This window comes from Stigmatopora argus, chromosome 9, assembly GCF_051989625.1.
Source record: "Stigmatopora argus isolate UIUO_Sarg chromosome 9, RoL_Sarg_1.0, whole genome shotgun sequence".
Lineage (NCBI taxonomy): Eukaryota > Metazoa > Chordata > Actinopteri > Syngnathiformes > Syngnathidae > Stigmatopora > Stigmatopora argus.
The window spans coordinates 2,864,826-2,882,359 of NC_135395.1; the positions used below are offsets into that span (position 1 = coordinate 2,864,826).

Here is a 17,534-nt window from a genome sequence, read left to right on the forward strand (position 1 = left end):
TGAAAAAAAGTTTTGCACTTTCATTCTACTGTGGAACTAGTGTACTTTTGTTCCACTGTGAGCTAAAAAATGGGAAGGAAAAAAAATAAAAATAACAAGTTTTGCGTTTTTACTTTCTCTTGAAATCGATTTCTCGTTTAGAAAAAAAGGGGAGGAAAAAGTGAAAACAAAAATATATAACTCAATGTTTTTTGTTCTGAAAAATTCTGATGTTAGTTTTTTTGGACCATAATGTCTATGTCAGTGTGTAATTTTTTTGAGAGAGAGCTGAACATTAATATTGGAGTCTCAGTATTTGTATTTATTTATTTGTTTTTTGCTATTCTGCATGTTGTTCTTGTTCCTCAGTGCACCCAAATCCTTGTAAATCTGATGACACTTGAGTGATGACTCGGTGGCAATAGTCCTTAGAAACTCTACTGCCCCTATGACTTCATAAAAACATCCTTCAAATCTCATTTTGGAATACTTGCCCTTCCAGTTCATCAGCCTCGCTTTTTTTTGTCTCACTCCCAGTTTGCTTTACAGTTGTTGACCTTTAGCTTACACTACTTTAGCCACTTGAGTCACGGGTCTGAGATAAGGAGGCATGATGAGGAGGAAGATGATCGTTTTGAGTGTGCAGGCTGTGAAGTCTAGTGAGTTCAAGCACCAATATGCATTACAAATGACTTTCCACTCTGTATTTTTGTGTAAGCCGGTACAGTCAAAATGTCAAAATATCCCAGACAAATGTACAGATCAAAATAAATTTTACCCAATCCCAGAAGAGCTGTTTGATGCAAATGCAGTTATTGCAAGTAGTTTTTGTATATTCCACTAACCTTCATGCTCTCAAGACTTTGGGGAATTTGGGTTTAATTTTGGGAAGAAAATAAACACTGAAGATTTATTATCCTTGTAATATTTACAACATTATAATCAAAATAGCTGTTCACAAGAAGGCTTTAAGAAAGCAAAAAAGTAAAACAATACAGAGTTCGGACAACCAATAAACTAAGTCTTACCAAACTCAATCTTACCATTAATTCTCCTTTTTCACTGAAGAATAAGTTCCCGGAGCTCATGGTTACCGACTAAGCAATAACTAGATATAGAATAGCTAAATAAATAGATGATATTAATTAACAATGATGTAAAATATGTTGGTTTATTTTTTTTATTTTTTTATTTTTTTTCATTCCCCTAACTGTACCAGCTACAAAGGGAAATGAAAACTGGATTATACCTTTTAAGTATTGGACGCAGTCATCATATTCAGAACTTACTATAAAAATGATAATTTATTAAAATTGTCCTCAATGGTACTTTACTGCATGTCATGCATGAAGATTTAAGAAAAAGAGACACATACACGCGAACCCACACGTGCACACACACGCACACATGCACACACACACACACACACGCACAAACACACACACACACTCCTTAAACAGCGTGCCGCCAGTTATGTGAACAGCACGTGCTCTGCAGAAACCTTCCCTTGTATTCTTTTTTCCCTGGCTTTCGATCTATCTTCCCTTCAGTGTCCATCATCTCAGCATTTGGACCAAAAAGGGACTAACAGTAGGAGAAAATGTGAGAGAAAGTCCAGTCATTATTTTCTGAGGGAGCACTAGCACCGTGGAGTCAGTGAGCTGAGAGCTGAATCGCAGCAAGCTAACAGGACAAGGTCCTTTTGCACATGAATCATTGATCACCATGACAGTGAGATGACTGCCACAGGTAATAGGACGGCAGTGCACTGAGGGGGTTCTGTACTGTCACTAGCCCATTGAGATTTATTTGAAGGATATGGGTGAAGTGAGCCTACATCTCAAAGATGGAGGGTTGCTAATACAGTATGTCCTGCCTCAAGCATCTATATATGTATCTGTATCTATATATGTATGTATCTATCTATATATATAGATATATATATATATATATATATATATATATATATATATATATATATATATATATATATATATATATATATATGTGTGTATATACATAGATTTATACATATATATTTATACATACATTACTATACCTTAATAAAGTGTTGGTAGTACAGTAGAAAAAAATCACCACTAATCAAACATGTTAAAAATACAATTCAGCCCAAGCTATATAGCATTTAAAAAAAAATCAGGCTAGAGATAATAATAAACAATGGACAGGAAAAATATCTAATCAATGCCCTCCAAGCACTAAGATAAATTAATGAATTCATCATTCAATGTACTGTTTAGCATAAACAAAAAATGGAATGTTCATCTTAGTTCAATGGTGTGGTTGTGTCAGCTTCCGGCAAAGCTACAACTTCAGAGGATTGGTGGTGAGGGTGGTGATGGTGAAGGGAAGGAATGCAGGCAGAGATAAAAGTTACACACAAGAGAGAGACGAGGGGTAATAGAGGGGAGAGACAAATGGGCAAAACAAGTGTGAAGGAGAGTGAAGGGGAGTGAGGGAAGGGAACTCCTGAGCCAATAAAACAAATTTCTGTCAGAGACTGACTGAGAGCCTGGGGTTCTGTGCACGTTTGTATGTGTTTTGGGGGTCAGACATGTGATCGGAAAGCGTTTTTCTTACTTCTACCAACCACCCACTGGAAAGCTTAGAATACTACTGTCATGACTGGTTAAATAGAAATATTTTTGTGTATGATTGTATAACTGCCGGCAATCACTTCTGTGCTGCTGTGTATTATATGAGCGAGTCGGGCAAAGTAAAATAAAATAAATATAGAAAATAGATTTATAAAATAAAAGTTTTAGTAAGAAAGTATTGGTAATGATGCAATTTTGATTTAGCATTCATTCATGCCGGTGGCAAAATACTCAAATATAGAACTTCCCTGCTGTCTCTTAAGCAACCCGGTGTAACTAAACCATCAACTGGTAGGCACATCTGCTTTTCTATTGATGGACCACCAAACTCATTTTCAATAATAACCACAGTGTTTGAATTAAATTACCTTTTTTTCCACTCTAAGGTGTTCGGGATTATAAAGTGCACCTTCAATGAATGGCCTTTCTAAAAATTGGTTGTAGTCAGTAGTAGTAGTAGTATTAGTAGTGTAGTAGGAGATTGTGTTATACATGCACTAGATGGAGCTGTAATAGTAGTAACGTCTAAAAAGGGAACCAAATTCAAGATCCCAAAAGTGAATCATATTTTAGTCATGTATCTAATTATTTTCTATGTAAACAAAAGTGTTTAAAAATTATTTTTAAAAACATTGATTTGCCCACGAGGGTTGTTATCTTTACTTCTTTTTACACTCACAGTATTACAAATTTGAAGAATGTGACACATGACTAGTTTTGTCTCCTTATACGTTTAGGTCAGTTGTGTTCCGTGGCCCGGGTACACGGTCGATTGGTCGCCGGTCTTTTGGTTGCCAGTCTTTTGGTCGCCGATCTTTTGGTCGCCGGTCTTTTGGTCACCCGGAAGGTTATTGATAATTACCATTTAAATCGTTGCTCAAATTCCCTAAATACAAACTGTGAATTACTATTTAGTCACACTTAATGCCCTAGTAATTATTAGGCTAAAGAAAAGCTCCAAATTTCCCGGAATTTTATTGTTTTTTTGTTGGAGAACTTGTTAAGACCCTGACGGACGTACCTACTTAAAGGGACAACGCATGTACATACAAACTCTTATACACTCACACGTCGGCTCAGTGAAACTGCTCATGGCCATTGATGGCTTTTATTGATGCGTAGACCGTGTTGTTTTACCTTGTTTTGTCGCCGGTCTTTTGGTCGTCGGTCTTTTGGTCGCCCGTTGTCGCGATCGGGGCGACCAAAAGACCGGCGACCAACCAATCGACCACCCAACTGGTGCTTATTTGTCGGGTGTGAGGCTGAACATTTCCCCAAACATGGCTTCTTCCGTATGTTGGTGAATCACTATATTGTTGAGTTCTTACTCTACACATCCAATACTTATATTAATATAGATTTTTTACTAGTACTGCCAAATACTCTGTATCCTCACCAAAAATAAAAGGAACAAAAATTTATTTAGTTCCCTGTACGGCACTTTTTGCAGATGCTTCTTTAGTATTTAGAGCACTTTTAATCAATGCCAGCGGGTTTCGTAGGGATGCGTCAGTCGACCAAAATAGAAAAGTGAAAACAGAGAAACTGGACCAATCAATATGAACTGAAATGAGGCATGAAGCAGCTGGCTCAAAGAAGCTGCGGGTGAGAAACGCACACACCTACACACACTTGCACGCACAATTTCAAACATTAGAAAGCACACTAACACTCAGTTGAACTCACAAGCACATGAACTCCTTTTCAAATCTTTTTCTAAACTGTAGCCCTGAAATCATCCATTGTTTATACAGTTTTTTTTAATGTTCCGTTATCCTTGCTGCAGTACTCAACATTTTTTTTCGGTGCAAAAGCTCAGTGACTTTAAAAATTGATTTCAAATTTATTTAGAATGTGTTTGCAAGCTCTCCCTGCATCTGTGTGGGTTTTCTCCCACATTCCCAAAACATGCATGATAGGCTGGTTGAACACTCACAGGTATGAATGAGTGTGTGTCGGAATGTTCTCCTTTTGCCATGCAATTGGTTGGAAAACAATTCAGTCACTCCCCTGCCTACTACTCGTACTTTATCCGTGTGAGGATAAGCTGAATGGAAAATGGATGAATATTTTTTATAAAAAGTACACAATGCCATTGTTGTTTAAAAGTGACCCATGCAAAGGAAGATCATTTTGCTTTATATTAGAGTTCAAACTTCCCGAAAGAGTGTAAGATAATAGTAGTATATTTTGCTTTTACTTTATATTGTGTGTTATCCATCCATTGAATCATGTATGTATCGATTAATCTAAATCGCTGGTACAATTCCAGAGTTCTAGTATCCAACTTTCTAGGCCAGTATGAGTCTTCACTCAGGAACGGAGTGTTTTTGAACAGGTTTGGTAAATTTCATGGGGGTCTGGGCTTTAAAAGGAGGCCATAATGGGTCAGTTGTAGACCTGAAATGGTCTAATAATTGACACAAAGAAGCAGGCTTCTTCCTATTCCCTTTGAAACAATTTCTTTTTGTTACTCATTCTCTACCGGGCGGAATGAGAATTTGGTTTGCTCAGTGGAATTGTTGCTTGCTTTGAGGCAGACAAATCACTGACCAAGACTTCATTGTGACCTCAACAAAACAATACCAACTACACATCCCTTGAGTTTAAGTGATCTATACAATTCACATGCATTGATGTATTTTAAATTATGTTTGACAGTAAGAGAATTTGATTTCTAATCCTAACCTATATAAATAAGAAGTAAGTAAACATGTTTTCTGGTTGTTCTGGTAAATTCCTCAATACCAAGTGTTGCATGCCCACCAATAGATTGCTTCATAATATTATCTAACCAATGCACACAGCAGGAGGTATCAAAGAAAGCAACACCATTTGTTATTACCTTTTGAGTTGTCAAATGCATCCACAAAGAAGCCAGCTGCACGTGTTACATCTGTACAATCTGGAGTGACAGATTATCTTCACAAAATAATATTCCATACCAATTTGTCATTTGATGTTACCACAGTAAGCTTTAATTCCTTATTTTCTACACAATGAACCCTATTGTGTCTGTGAGCATGGATTTCTCCTTTATTCATATGGTTAATAGATGACTCTAGAGAAAACATTAACGATTTATGACATGTACATTCCCTACAGGAAAATTACTTCTGGGTGGGACTTGTAATGAAGAAATTACATTATTAATAGGTCTACATTGGCATACGCCTTCCAACCATACTGCAGTTTCTTAACCTGTTCACCAATTGCTCAATAACAAAGACGGCTTAAATCTAGATTGAAAGTCCTGTAATACATTTGGAATGTGGACAAAGACTGGTCTCACATATACTATTCAGTAATCAAGAATGTGTAGTAGCAATTTTAGAAGCTCGATTTTTAACAACACTGCAATTTCCTTTTGAAAATGTGTGAGGTTAGCACTAGTGTAGTGGAGATGACTCCCCCCATAGACGTGCATTGAACTTTAGCCCATTCATCTTTTCTTTTTTTATGCAGTATTGATCAATTTGAATCGCCTGGGAACAAACCTTTTCACCTGCCTTACCAGTGTTTGTGAAATGGATGGAATTAAGCCGATTTCGTTGTTATGTGGAACAGAGCCGGTGAGTGTATGCTTAATTTCCCACCAAACCGATTGATACCATTGGCTCCAGTAGAAGCTTGTGCTCGTTCTCCAAGATTTTGCTGGTCTGTTCTGCATAAAAATGGGCTATGCAGGAGATCAGATTGGTTAAAACTGTCTTTGTCTCTTTTTGATTGAAGGAAATTTAGCACGCACTTGAATTTAAGGAAATGGTCTAACACCAGTGTTCTAGATTATAGAATACATAATAGCAAATTCTTCAATTGGAAAATGTATCGGGTGAAATTATTTGATACTTAGCCAAATAAGCTTTCCTGACAAAAAAGGGTACAAGGTTTTACAGAGGCAGAACTCAAATGAGGCTTAGACAATAAAATGAGTGAATGGCGGTGGTGTCATCACATCTATCCTTCAAGATTATAGATGCAATCTGAACCTGTCCTCTAGCTCTCCTTAAATGCCCCATCATAATGCCCTGCTCCTCATATCTGATGGTCGTGCTGCGCTTAATAACAAGTTAAATCTGCAGGATGGAGGTGCACTGGGAAATGAACAAATTAACAAAGCAATTCACAGTCTCTACAGCTCTGTGGGGGATTGTGAGAAGAAAGCGAGAGAAGTACTGAAAGGGCCAAACACTGTAGTCACCTACTTAAAACGTGGCATGTGGTGCAATATTTTAGCGACAATAATACTGGCATTTTATACTGCATAGCCCTGTTTAGGTGCTAATTATAGACCTTAATCAGGGAAAAATATTATTGCTTCATTATTGGGTGGGTTATTTTTCTTCTGCGTAATTGAGTCTTATAAAACTTCATACACCAGGCTCTCAAATACTCATATGACGTTAGTTTTAAGGACTATTTTGCTGATTTGTGTCTAGCCTATTGTTGCAATTCCTAGAACTTCCAACTGGGCACAGTAGATTAGTGTTGAGCACATCTACAGTTTATTTTTATGTTTTCCACATGCTACGATAGGTTTTATATGAGTACTCTGGTTTCCCCTCCTTCGTCAAAAGAGTATAATAAGAGAATAATGTAAGATAATGTAATGTAATTGCTCCAGCTGACTGGAAACATGTCACCATGGTCTCAGTTAACATTCACATAACACAGTAAACAATTAGCATTCACAAACGCCAAATTGCAATCATTTTATCAATCGTGAACAATAACAACCACAGTGAAAACAGTTTTTTTTTTAATTATAAATGCATTAATTTATTCCTTTTCCATACTGATTTTCCTCACAAGGGTCGCGGGGGTGCTAGTTCCTATACCAGCCAACTACGGGCACCAGATGGGGGACACCCTGAATCGGTGGCAAGCCAATCGCAGGGCATAAGGAAACAGACCACCATTTACGCATAAAATGTACATAGTGGCAATTTTGAGTGACCATGTGTTTGGGAAGAGTGGGGAAACTGGAGCACCTGGAGAAAACCCACACAAGCCTGGGGAGCACAAAAAACTCCCCCAAAAATAGCCCTCCCAAAAGATAATATAGCTATGTATATATAATATAGGTATATTTAATACGTATAAAGATACTGTTTGTTCTGATAATAACAAACATGACAAGATAGAACACTGGATTCTTGAATGACATCGATTTTGGGTCTGATTTCTAAAATATTGAGGAATGTATACAAATGACTTTGCTATTAGGTACCGTCTATTTTTCACGTCATAGTACTTGTATTAGTTTGGTATTTGAGGGGTTTTAGAGTATTTAGCAAACTGCAGAGAACATTTGAAAGTGGTATATGTGTAGGGTTTATCAAATTTTTGAAGACACTTAATATAAACGACTGGGCAATTTCTTAAAGCAATCAAATTTGGAAGGGTGGTTAATTGTAGTCCTATCTGTGGTGTGTTAAATTAAGAAGACATTCAATTTTGCTTTACAGAGACTAAGAAAGTAATAACAAGTATGAAATGTCACATCCATTATATTTTACAAGCGACTTTTTTTTTTAATTTATAGATTTGGAGATTTACAGTCTACTGGAATTTGCAGATAACCTGTATAGAGCGTATTTTTATTAGTATTTGGCGGAGGCCTGATTCACAAATGAAAATGGTTGTTGTTGTTGTTTGACCATGTACCTTTTTAGTGCCACATATCTGATTTGTGCCACATGTGATCGATCATAAACTATCGGAAAGAGTGTTACTAGAACAAAGTAGGTATGCCATTTTGTTAATGGTAACTAGACCAGAGCTACCATTTGACCATATAACTATAAAGAGTACAAATGTATGGTTGAATGGGAGTGAGAAAATATGGGGGGAAACAAAAAAATAAGAAACTAAATGGCTATTGGTTTTGATTGTCATATACTCCCATATTTGTACATGGAATATTTGCCTGCAATGTTAGCTTTTAAATATAAACTTTAAGGTCCTTTGTAATGAAAAAAAGGCACATTTTCCAGTGCTGGATTAAGAAAAGATTTGGAATTAGTTTTTCTTAATCTCCTATAAGGTCAACATATTTTTTTATTTTTTTTAGGTTATGGTAATTCCGCACAAAAGCAATGGTATCAAATTTCTAAATACTGTTGCTTTAGTTGACACATGCTGTATGTGAGCTTCAGGGAAGGTAGAGGGTGAAAGAGGCATTCCAGGGCTGAGGTATTTGATACTTAATCGGTTTACATTATGGAAAAATGAATGGGAGTTTCATATTCCCAAACAAAACATCTCTAGAGTGATCTTATTAATAATAAGAATACCATCTTGGCATCTCTAAAAGGCTTAATCCTTGCTTTGAGACAAAGTTTTCTATCAGTGTTATCATTCTTGAAAAAAAGCAACAACAGGTATAAGAATTTTGCCATGCTGAGAGACAAATCTCATTGAGAGTTTAAGCATACACTCTATGCTTTCTGCCCAAACAACAACTGTTTTCAGGGTTGCAGTTTTCTGGCAAGGTAATGCTTGTCTGTTTCCTCAGTTTGAAATAAAATAAGGAAATCATGTTTCCCCAGGAGAATTTCCTCTAGTTCTTTAAGGTTGATATATTCAGTTTTGCTGCTTTTTTAAATATCCGTGTATATTACATGGCTCGGTGTAGTTCCAGCATTGTGAGAAATCTATTGATACTATCTGGCTAATTTACGAAGTAAAATGTTAAATTGTTTCAATACCCAACTATATTAAACATCAAATTAATATCTTATTGCTAGAAATTCTGAAAAATTTGCTTTCAAATGAATATCTTATTGCTTGAAATTCTGAAAAATTTGCTTTCAAATGAATATCTTATTGCTTGAAATTCTGAAAAATTTGCTTTACCTGAAGAAATTATCTCAGTTTAATGTATGTGTGTGTGTGTGTGTGTGTGTGTGTGTGTGTGTGTGTGTATTTTTTATTTTTCTCTTAGTTAATGAAATAAAAGTAAACCAAAGTCAAATTTTGGATTTTTAGCCTATACTTGTTATTTCACTGAAGTGCAGATGCTTTTACTCATATTGAGGTATTTTACAAAAGATGAAATATGATGAATGGTACTCCTGAGGACATCTTGCAGTGCCTGTCAAAGGATGTTACCTAATTCATTGAAATGACTGAATCATTATGTAATGAGAAAGAATCACTATATAATGAGAAAACCTAATCATGTGGTGACCCGTGTCTCAACCTCTTACCCTCAATAAAGACATTAATTCCATGACCACCTTGATCTTGAGGGTTTTTTTTGTATATGTATAGGTGAAATATCAATTTTCTTATATGTCATCCATCTAAATTTAGGTACCATGGCTATGGCAACATGGAGATCAATCATTGCCAAGCAAGAATAGAGCATGACACCAATTAAAAGGTTGTGTTGTCGCCCAGTCATCACTCACACTCCTCACTAATATACTAATTACCAGGTCCGGGACATTAATGGGATAACATGGTTCAGCCAGGGGATTCATCTGCATGTCTTTGCCACATGAATGTGTGTGTGTGTGTGTGTGTGTGTGTGTGTGTGTGTGTGTGTGTGTGTGTGTGTGTGTGTGTGTGTGTGTGCGTGTGCGTGTGCGTGTGCGTGCGCGTGCGTGTGTGCGTGTGTGCGTGTGTCCCAGTATGTGATTAATGTGAACCCCCCAACCAAGTGTGACAGCCTGAGAATGACTTTGAGAAACGTCACATGAAAGGAACAAATTGCAAGCGAAGGCTGCAGTAGCTTCAATTTGGGACCATGGGCTGAAGTTGAGTTTTATATTGCATTTTGATTATTTATTAATTTATTTTTGTGCCATTTGATTCTCTTAGTATGTACACTAATTATATCGATGCAAGGCAGTGATCTCATTGGGTTGCTGTAATGCACTTTAAGTCGCTGTCAATTTTTATGGCCATTTCCTTGAACATCACCTTCAATTGGTTTGCGCGCCTCGACAATCATCGGTGCTAAGTTTTCAGATGGTAGGTTCACCTGAGGCAAGCAGAACCTAAATGAGGAACCAATTAAAGCATGGTTTGGAATTCTTAATGATGATAAAAAATGTTAGATCATGTTATAACTTGTTTGCTTTATGACCTGCACAAATTGGCACTGGGAGGTAATGTCCAAAAATGGAAAGTGGAAACCCTTGATGATAGATTTATATCTGAGGGAATGGCCAAGGGTAGGGGCTGCTATGTAAACTGTGTGGGTGCCAAAGGCAGTCCAATACCCAAATAGTGTTTAGGGATGTAGAATGTCACATGTGGATTGATAAAGTTGTGGAAAGACAAGAAATGGGTAGATGTATGAAATATATGACAGGTTGTGCTCTGGAAATTGACCATTTTTGGGGGGACGGTCTTTTTTCCACTTTGGTATATCTAGTGAGACCAGCTGACCAGGTGTGATTATTCTTCCCGCATTGTTGCAAATGTTCACCTAATTAATAAAAAATGGTATAAAAACACCCTTTGGTTGACGCAGGTAGACGGTTTATATTTGGACCAGTCATGAAGATAGGACCACGTGTCTAACAATTGGAATGGAAATATTTCCCGATATCCAAAGTTAAACTGAACAAGTGGAAGAAAATGGATGATTTTTTAAAACATCAAAACCAGAGTCACCACACACAAGTCTCTCCATTACACACAATTTCTCCTGGAAAGAGACTTAGAAGCAGGAATTATAAGTCAAAAATAGCTCATTTGAGTCAATAAAGCATTTTGAGAAAGGTTGAGGCCTAAACTATTCACCATTGTAATATGTAGGTCTGAACACATGAACAGAAATTCAAATAAAAACTTGTAATCTGCAGTTATACAAGCAGCAGTGTCAGAAAGAGAGAGAGAGAGAGAGAGAGAGAGAGAGAGAGAGAGAGGAAAGAGAGAGAGCAAAAGAGAGCGAGCGAGCAAGAAAGACAAAGAGAGGAGAGCGAGAGAGAGAGAGAGAGAGAGAGAGAGAGAGTGAGAGAGAGAGAGAGAGAGAGAGAGAGAGAGAGAGAGAGAGAGAGAAAGATAGAGTGAGAGAGAGAGAGTGAGAGGGAGAGAGAAAGATAGAGTGAGAGAGTGAGAGAGAGGGAGAGAGCGTTATGAAATAAAAATTTTACAACTAAATTTATGTGTCTCTTCATCAAGGAGTAATTACTATTTTTGAGTGCTTTGGTCCAAGGACTCATGCGATTTAGAATTTCCCACAGTTTCAGAATACATTACTTTATGTGCTTAAATCCATTTTGCACAGCTTATTACTGCAACATTCTACTTGTGTGTAATTGCCTTTTAGTAGTTTGCATTGATTATATTTCAAATTTATATTGTATTGAGAGAGCCCCTTCGGTGATTTGCTTTAAAATTATTGGCAAACATTAAATAAAACACAAAACAAGAAGACCAAGACAGGGCCTTCCTCTAAAGCTTACAATCTGCATTAAAATAAACCAATACATTGTAATTGTGGTCTTGGACTGTTTCAGCAATAATACTAATTCAGTTGCCATCAATATTTTCTCATAAAGATTCTCACCCTCATCATCACCACTATATTTGAAGCAAAATTAAATCATAAAAATGTTATATACCATTTGCTTTTGCTTGAAATTAATGGAGAAATTCCTCATTATTCCTCAGAATGATTACACCGGCTTCCTGTGAGTCAGTGAATAGACTATAAAATAATTCTGCTAGTCTTCAAAACACTTATTGACCTTGGACCAAAATAGATGCTTGATTTGTTTGATCCCTACGAAGAAATTAGACCCCTTTAGTCATCTAGAACTGGTTTTCAGCATGTTCCAAAACAAGAACCAAGAATTGTGAGAGGACATTCAGTTATTAAGCTCTTCACCTCTGGAACAAATTACCTGAGGATCAGAGATGTGCTCAAACAGTTACCTGCTTAAATTAGCACTAAAATGCTATTGTTTCTGAAAGAGTATTCATAACTGCCACTATTGTTCGATTACCCAATTAAAAGGTTTTTGCTCTTCATCTATGCATTTACTCTTATTTTTCTATTTGCTGTTTCAATTGTTTTTGTTTTTAACTCTTACTTATTTTATGTCACTTGTATGTATTCGTTCACTTGTCCTGTTGATTTTCGTGTGATGTAAACCAGTGGACCCCAACCACCGGTCCGCCACCCACCTGGTGCCGGTCCGTCAGAGTAATAAATATTAACATTTTCATTCTTGCCCTCCTACTTGAAATGAGAAAAGTTGTTATGAGAATAAATAATTACTATTATGCTTAGAAAGTTTTTTTTGTTTTGTTTTGCCGTCGTGAATGCCGTTCGTGCACCAACCGCACCTCCACCTAATTTTTTCTTAGGTTGTCACCCTCCCCATTAGCCGGTCCGCGGGAAAATAGAAAGCTTTACAGGTCCGAGAGAAAATAGACAGAGCTTTACCGGTCTGCGGTAAGAAAAAGGTTGGGGATCGCTGATGTAAACCATTTTGTTGAATTGTGTGAGACAAATACATTTGCCTTGTGTCATATTCGTATCACTCGTCTCAAAGCAAGTGAGAAAATTTGTAATTAATTCTGAATCCAATAAAAATGCAAAACAAATATTGTTAGGTGACATAAACAAATAATAAATGTTATCTCAGTCCTGCAAATGTAAAGAATTTTAGGGGAAAAACAGTTTAGAAAATTGTTTTTCAACTGAACAAAAACTAATTCTTTGGAGATATGTTTGGAGTTTGGAGTTATATAGGAATTAAAAACTCACCAATGACGTATGTGAGCAGCAGAGCCAGGGTGAGAGTGAGAAGTGATGCTGATAATGCTGTACACTTCCAGTTGCAGCAGCGATGAGGCTTGTTGAAGGTAAACAGTGGTCTGGTCACACTGCTGCGAGGCAAAGGCCTGGGTGGAGGCGAATAGACGGTCCCAGAGGTCAAGGGGTAAGCCTGCCCCGTGCCCGACAGTAGGGCCGATGAGCCAGAGCCTTGTTTGAATAGGAAGTGTCTAAAACAGAGAAACACATTTACATATTTCAAATGATTGGAAATAACCTGGCGGTGTCTGCCTCACTGCTCTCGGTTCAAGGGTGCAATCCTGTGCTCTGGCCTTCATGTTTGTAAGTTGCATCCTCTCACTGACATCACAAAAACACGCATCATAGGCTGATTGGCAGCCAGCTCCTTAAGAATAAACTGCAAGCTGGATCATTGGGGATGCTGGAGCCTATCCCAGCCAACTAAGGACGCACCAGGTGAGGGACACCCTGAATTGGTGAGCAGCCAATCGCAGGGCAGAAGGAGACAGACAGGCATTCAGACTCACACTCATACTTAGGGGCAATTTAGAGCAGTGGTCTCAAACCGATTCCGCAAAGGGCCGCAGTGGGTCCAGGTCTTTGTTTCACCGATCCAGTGTCGACAGTTTAACCGATAAGAGCCTTCTAAAATAAGTAACAGCTGGTTGCAATCAACTGATTACACTTGCAAAAGGTGTCCGCTTGTATGGTTCGAATGAAAACCTCCACCCCCTGTGGCTCTTTTAGGACCGGTTTGAGACTGCTGATTTAGAGTGTTCAACCAGCCTACCAACCATGTTTTGGGGATTTGGGAAGAAGTACCCAGAGAAAACACACGCAAGTCGGGGAGAAGATGCAAACTCCATTCAGGAAGGTTGGAACCTGAGCTTGAACCCTCAATCTTAAAACTGTGAGGCCGACACGCTAACCATTCCTCTGGTGGGCTGCCAGGCTACTAGCTGGAACCCGTTTAATTATTCATTTTAATCAAGCACGTAATAGCAGGGCACATATAAATAAGCATTTGCAATCACATTATCACCAGTCGACAATTTAGTCTTAAACAAACCTGGCTTGCATATTTTTTTAAATGCGGTAGGAACCTGGATTATCTAAAAATAAAAAAAACACAAGAACCAAGAGAATTCTTAAAGCACACATAATAAGTCTCATACAGCCCAAAACCTCAGACCTGTGAGGCGGATGTGCTAACCATCCATCCAAAGTGCATTGATGTCAGTTAAATAAAAACAAAGGTTATATATCGTTATTTTTTGTTTATTATGAATAATTAAAAATAAAAAGATCATGGTAACATAATCTGTCTATTGTGTAGAAAGCATACAGAAACTCAGGCCAAGAATATGTAAATTTATTTCATGCATAGAAGACCACTAAAAATTCAGACATGCATGTCCTACATCAGCACTGCTTTGCATATAAATAAATGTTTAATAACGTACAAATTCGGACAAATACTGCATGTGTGTGTTCATTTCTAATCTAAAACATCTCTTAAATTAGCAAGCAACACTACATACATAAAAAATCTAATCTCAAAAGTTAACATAAAAAATGTGTTCTCAGCACAGTTGTGTTATATATTTCGTTGCACAAATATACTCCTTAACAATAGTTATATGAAACTATAGCGCCATAATATTTAAAAAAAAAACGTATTTTGAATCGGTGGTTGTAATTTAGGCTGTTTTTTCTTCTTTTTTTTGATGGAACTGGGTAGTTTCTAGTGATTGGCTGGACTGTCTTTCCAATCTGGGAACCCTTATCTGACCTAAACGAACCAAGTCACAGACTCATTTTAACCTATGTAATATATTGGGGAGAATAACAATGTTGGTGGCATTGGAACTTGAAGATTTATATAGTATATGTTATTGTGTTAGTACTGTAAGAAAGTAAAATATTCATTGATGAATGGTAGCACCATGCAAATGAGTTTTTTTTACTTACAAAGTCAGACTATATCCCTATCTGTAATATGATATTATCATACAGTTTCAGTACCACAGTATGAAAAGCCTCATCAAGCAAAGATCAATCACTTACCTATTCCTTTGTGAACTCATCAAAATGACTACTCAATTTATGGTTGCATTAGCGAAATTCTGATTTTTCACCCCATGAGGGCCACTTTAGATGGCAGATGAAGATAAAATAAGATTAAAATTAAGTGTAATGAATCTTTTCACTATAATAAAAAAAGAGATGTGAGCTGGGGTAGCAAGACAATACAGAGTGGGGTGCAATCTAATTAGAAAGAAGTGGGGTTTTGCAGGCAGAGGAACTATAAGCAGCTTTTGCAGTGTTCTGTCATTTGGGTAGATTGACTACAAGTTGGCCACCTCTTGGTGTGGAGGTTCACTCGCCTGACTTCGTTGCGGGCGACCAGTCTAGGGTGTAGTAAACCTTTCTCCCAAAGTCCGCTGGGCTAGTCTCCAACAACCCCCCGCAACCCTTGCGAGGATACGCAGTACGCAAGATGAATGATTGAACTAAGGCTCTTAGAGTAAGTGGGAAATTACATTCTATTTATTTATTTGTATTATATTTTTAAAGAACTGTGTGTGCTTCATGTATTATTATTATTAGCCATAAAAGATCCTCACCCATTGCCCTACCTTACTGTATTCTTTATTGACATTAACGCTGGTTGACAGTGTGGAATGCATATCTTTGTCTGATTGTGTTCTCATGAAGCAGCACACGATGTGAGGACACTGGCTGCTGGTGGATTTCCGAAAGACCCTCAGTAGACAGGTCATTAATGCCGAGCCAGAAAGCAGAAGGAGCACATTGAAGGACACCAGGTTATGACACACTACTCCTTTGTGTGCAACCATATTTCTAAATAATGCCTGTATTACAAGAAAATTATTCTGCCATTATTACAACAGCCATGTCAAGATAATTGCAAGAAAATTGTAGTTAGTCATTTTCTCATTTGGTTTCTAAACCTTGTGTCACATGAGATTTCTCTTGAGGAATATTGCTCTCCTGTTGATTTTATCTGTCCTTTCTCTGTGCTTCTCAAGCTCGGTTTGTCTAACTCATGTAGCCCCATGGCAATTTAAGAGAAGACAAATGACATCCATTCTTCATTGACTGTCTCACGTCCCCGGCCTATCCACCCATCCAACTTCAGCTTAAGAGTTGGTGTCAGATAAGGGACACAGAGTCTGCACAAGATGCTTACATACACCCAAAGGGTCATTGCCAGTTCATGTCTAAAAGGAGATCCAATTGGGACACACACAGACGCACAGCCTAGAGACAACAAGCATAGACTAATAGATGACAGATATCGGTGGGCATTTTGGTGTTTTGGGGTCAATTGACAGGTTAGATCAATGGGTCCTTCTGATTTTCTTGAACCAAAGAGTTGGCTCAGTGATGATGTTGAATTTTCAAACGAAAAGAAATTAAAACGCATCTTATCCTTGAAATGTTTCACGATCTTTCATTTTACGACATTTGATCATCTCCCAAACTATCTAGATGCAATGCTCAGTAGGCTCGAAATTCATATTGGGGGCAAATTTCCCTTGATACAGGAAATAAATGAGTCCTACTGCCCTAGGGCTGTTCAAAAGGTAGACTCATGCAAATACAGTATATACAAGATGGGTGCTATCATGTTTTAGTGATAAGAAGGAGAATAAAAGGCAAGGCTATGAGTCAAAGTATTGTAGTTTGAGGGTTCTGGGAAGTATCTTAACTGTTCCTACAACTGTACTAAAGTAGATAAATCTGCCGTATTTTCACGCCTATAAGGCGCGCATAAAAGTCAAAAAAAGTCAAAAAAATTCTCCAAAATAGACAGGGCGCCTTATAATGCAGAGCGCCGAGCGCCACCAAGCGGCGCCGAGCGGGAGCGCTCGCGGGGGCGCCGAGCGGCTGGCGATAGCGCTGGCTACCGGAAGCAGCTTATTTCCGGGTTCCGGTGCACAGTGACTACTGGGAAATATAGTTCTTCCTCGCTACACCCACATGCTAAAAACATGTTTTAAAAAGGGAACTGAAGCAAAACTGAGTTCGGTTGTACTTTATTTAGACATTTTAGAATTTACTCAAGTCATCATCACCTTCAAATCCCTCAAACTCCTCATCTTCTGTGTCAGAATTAAACAATTGCCCGAACGAGCCTTCCAAATAGC

General features: G+C 37.7%; 1 protein-coding gene across 3 annotated transcripts in view; it reads right to left on the reverse strand.

The window, feature by feature from the left end:
* Positions 1 to 17,534, reverse strand: part of LOC144082106 (teneurin-1-like) — a 147,932-nt gene that overhangs the window by 76,606 nt on the left and 53,792 nt on the right. For all 3 annotated transcript variants that reach the window (XM_077608959.1, XM_077608958.1, XM_077608957.1), the window contains one exon: positions 13,330 to 13,568. In XM_077608959.1, coding sequence (XP_077465085.1) covers positions 13,330 to 13,568 — 239 coding nt within the window. The remainder of the gene's footprint in view (positions 1 to 13,329; positions 13,569 to 17,534) is intronic.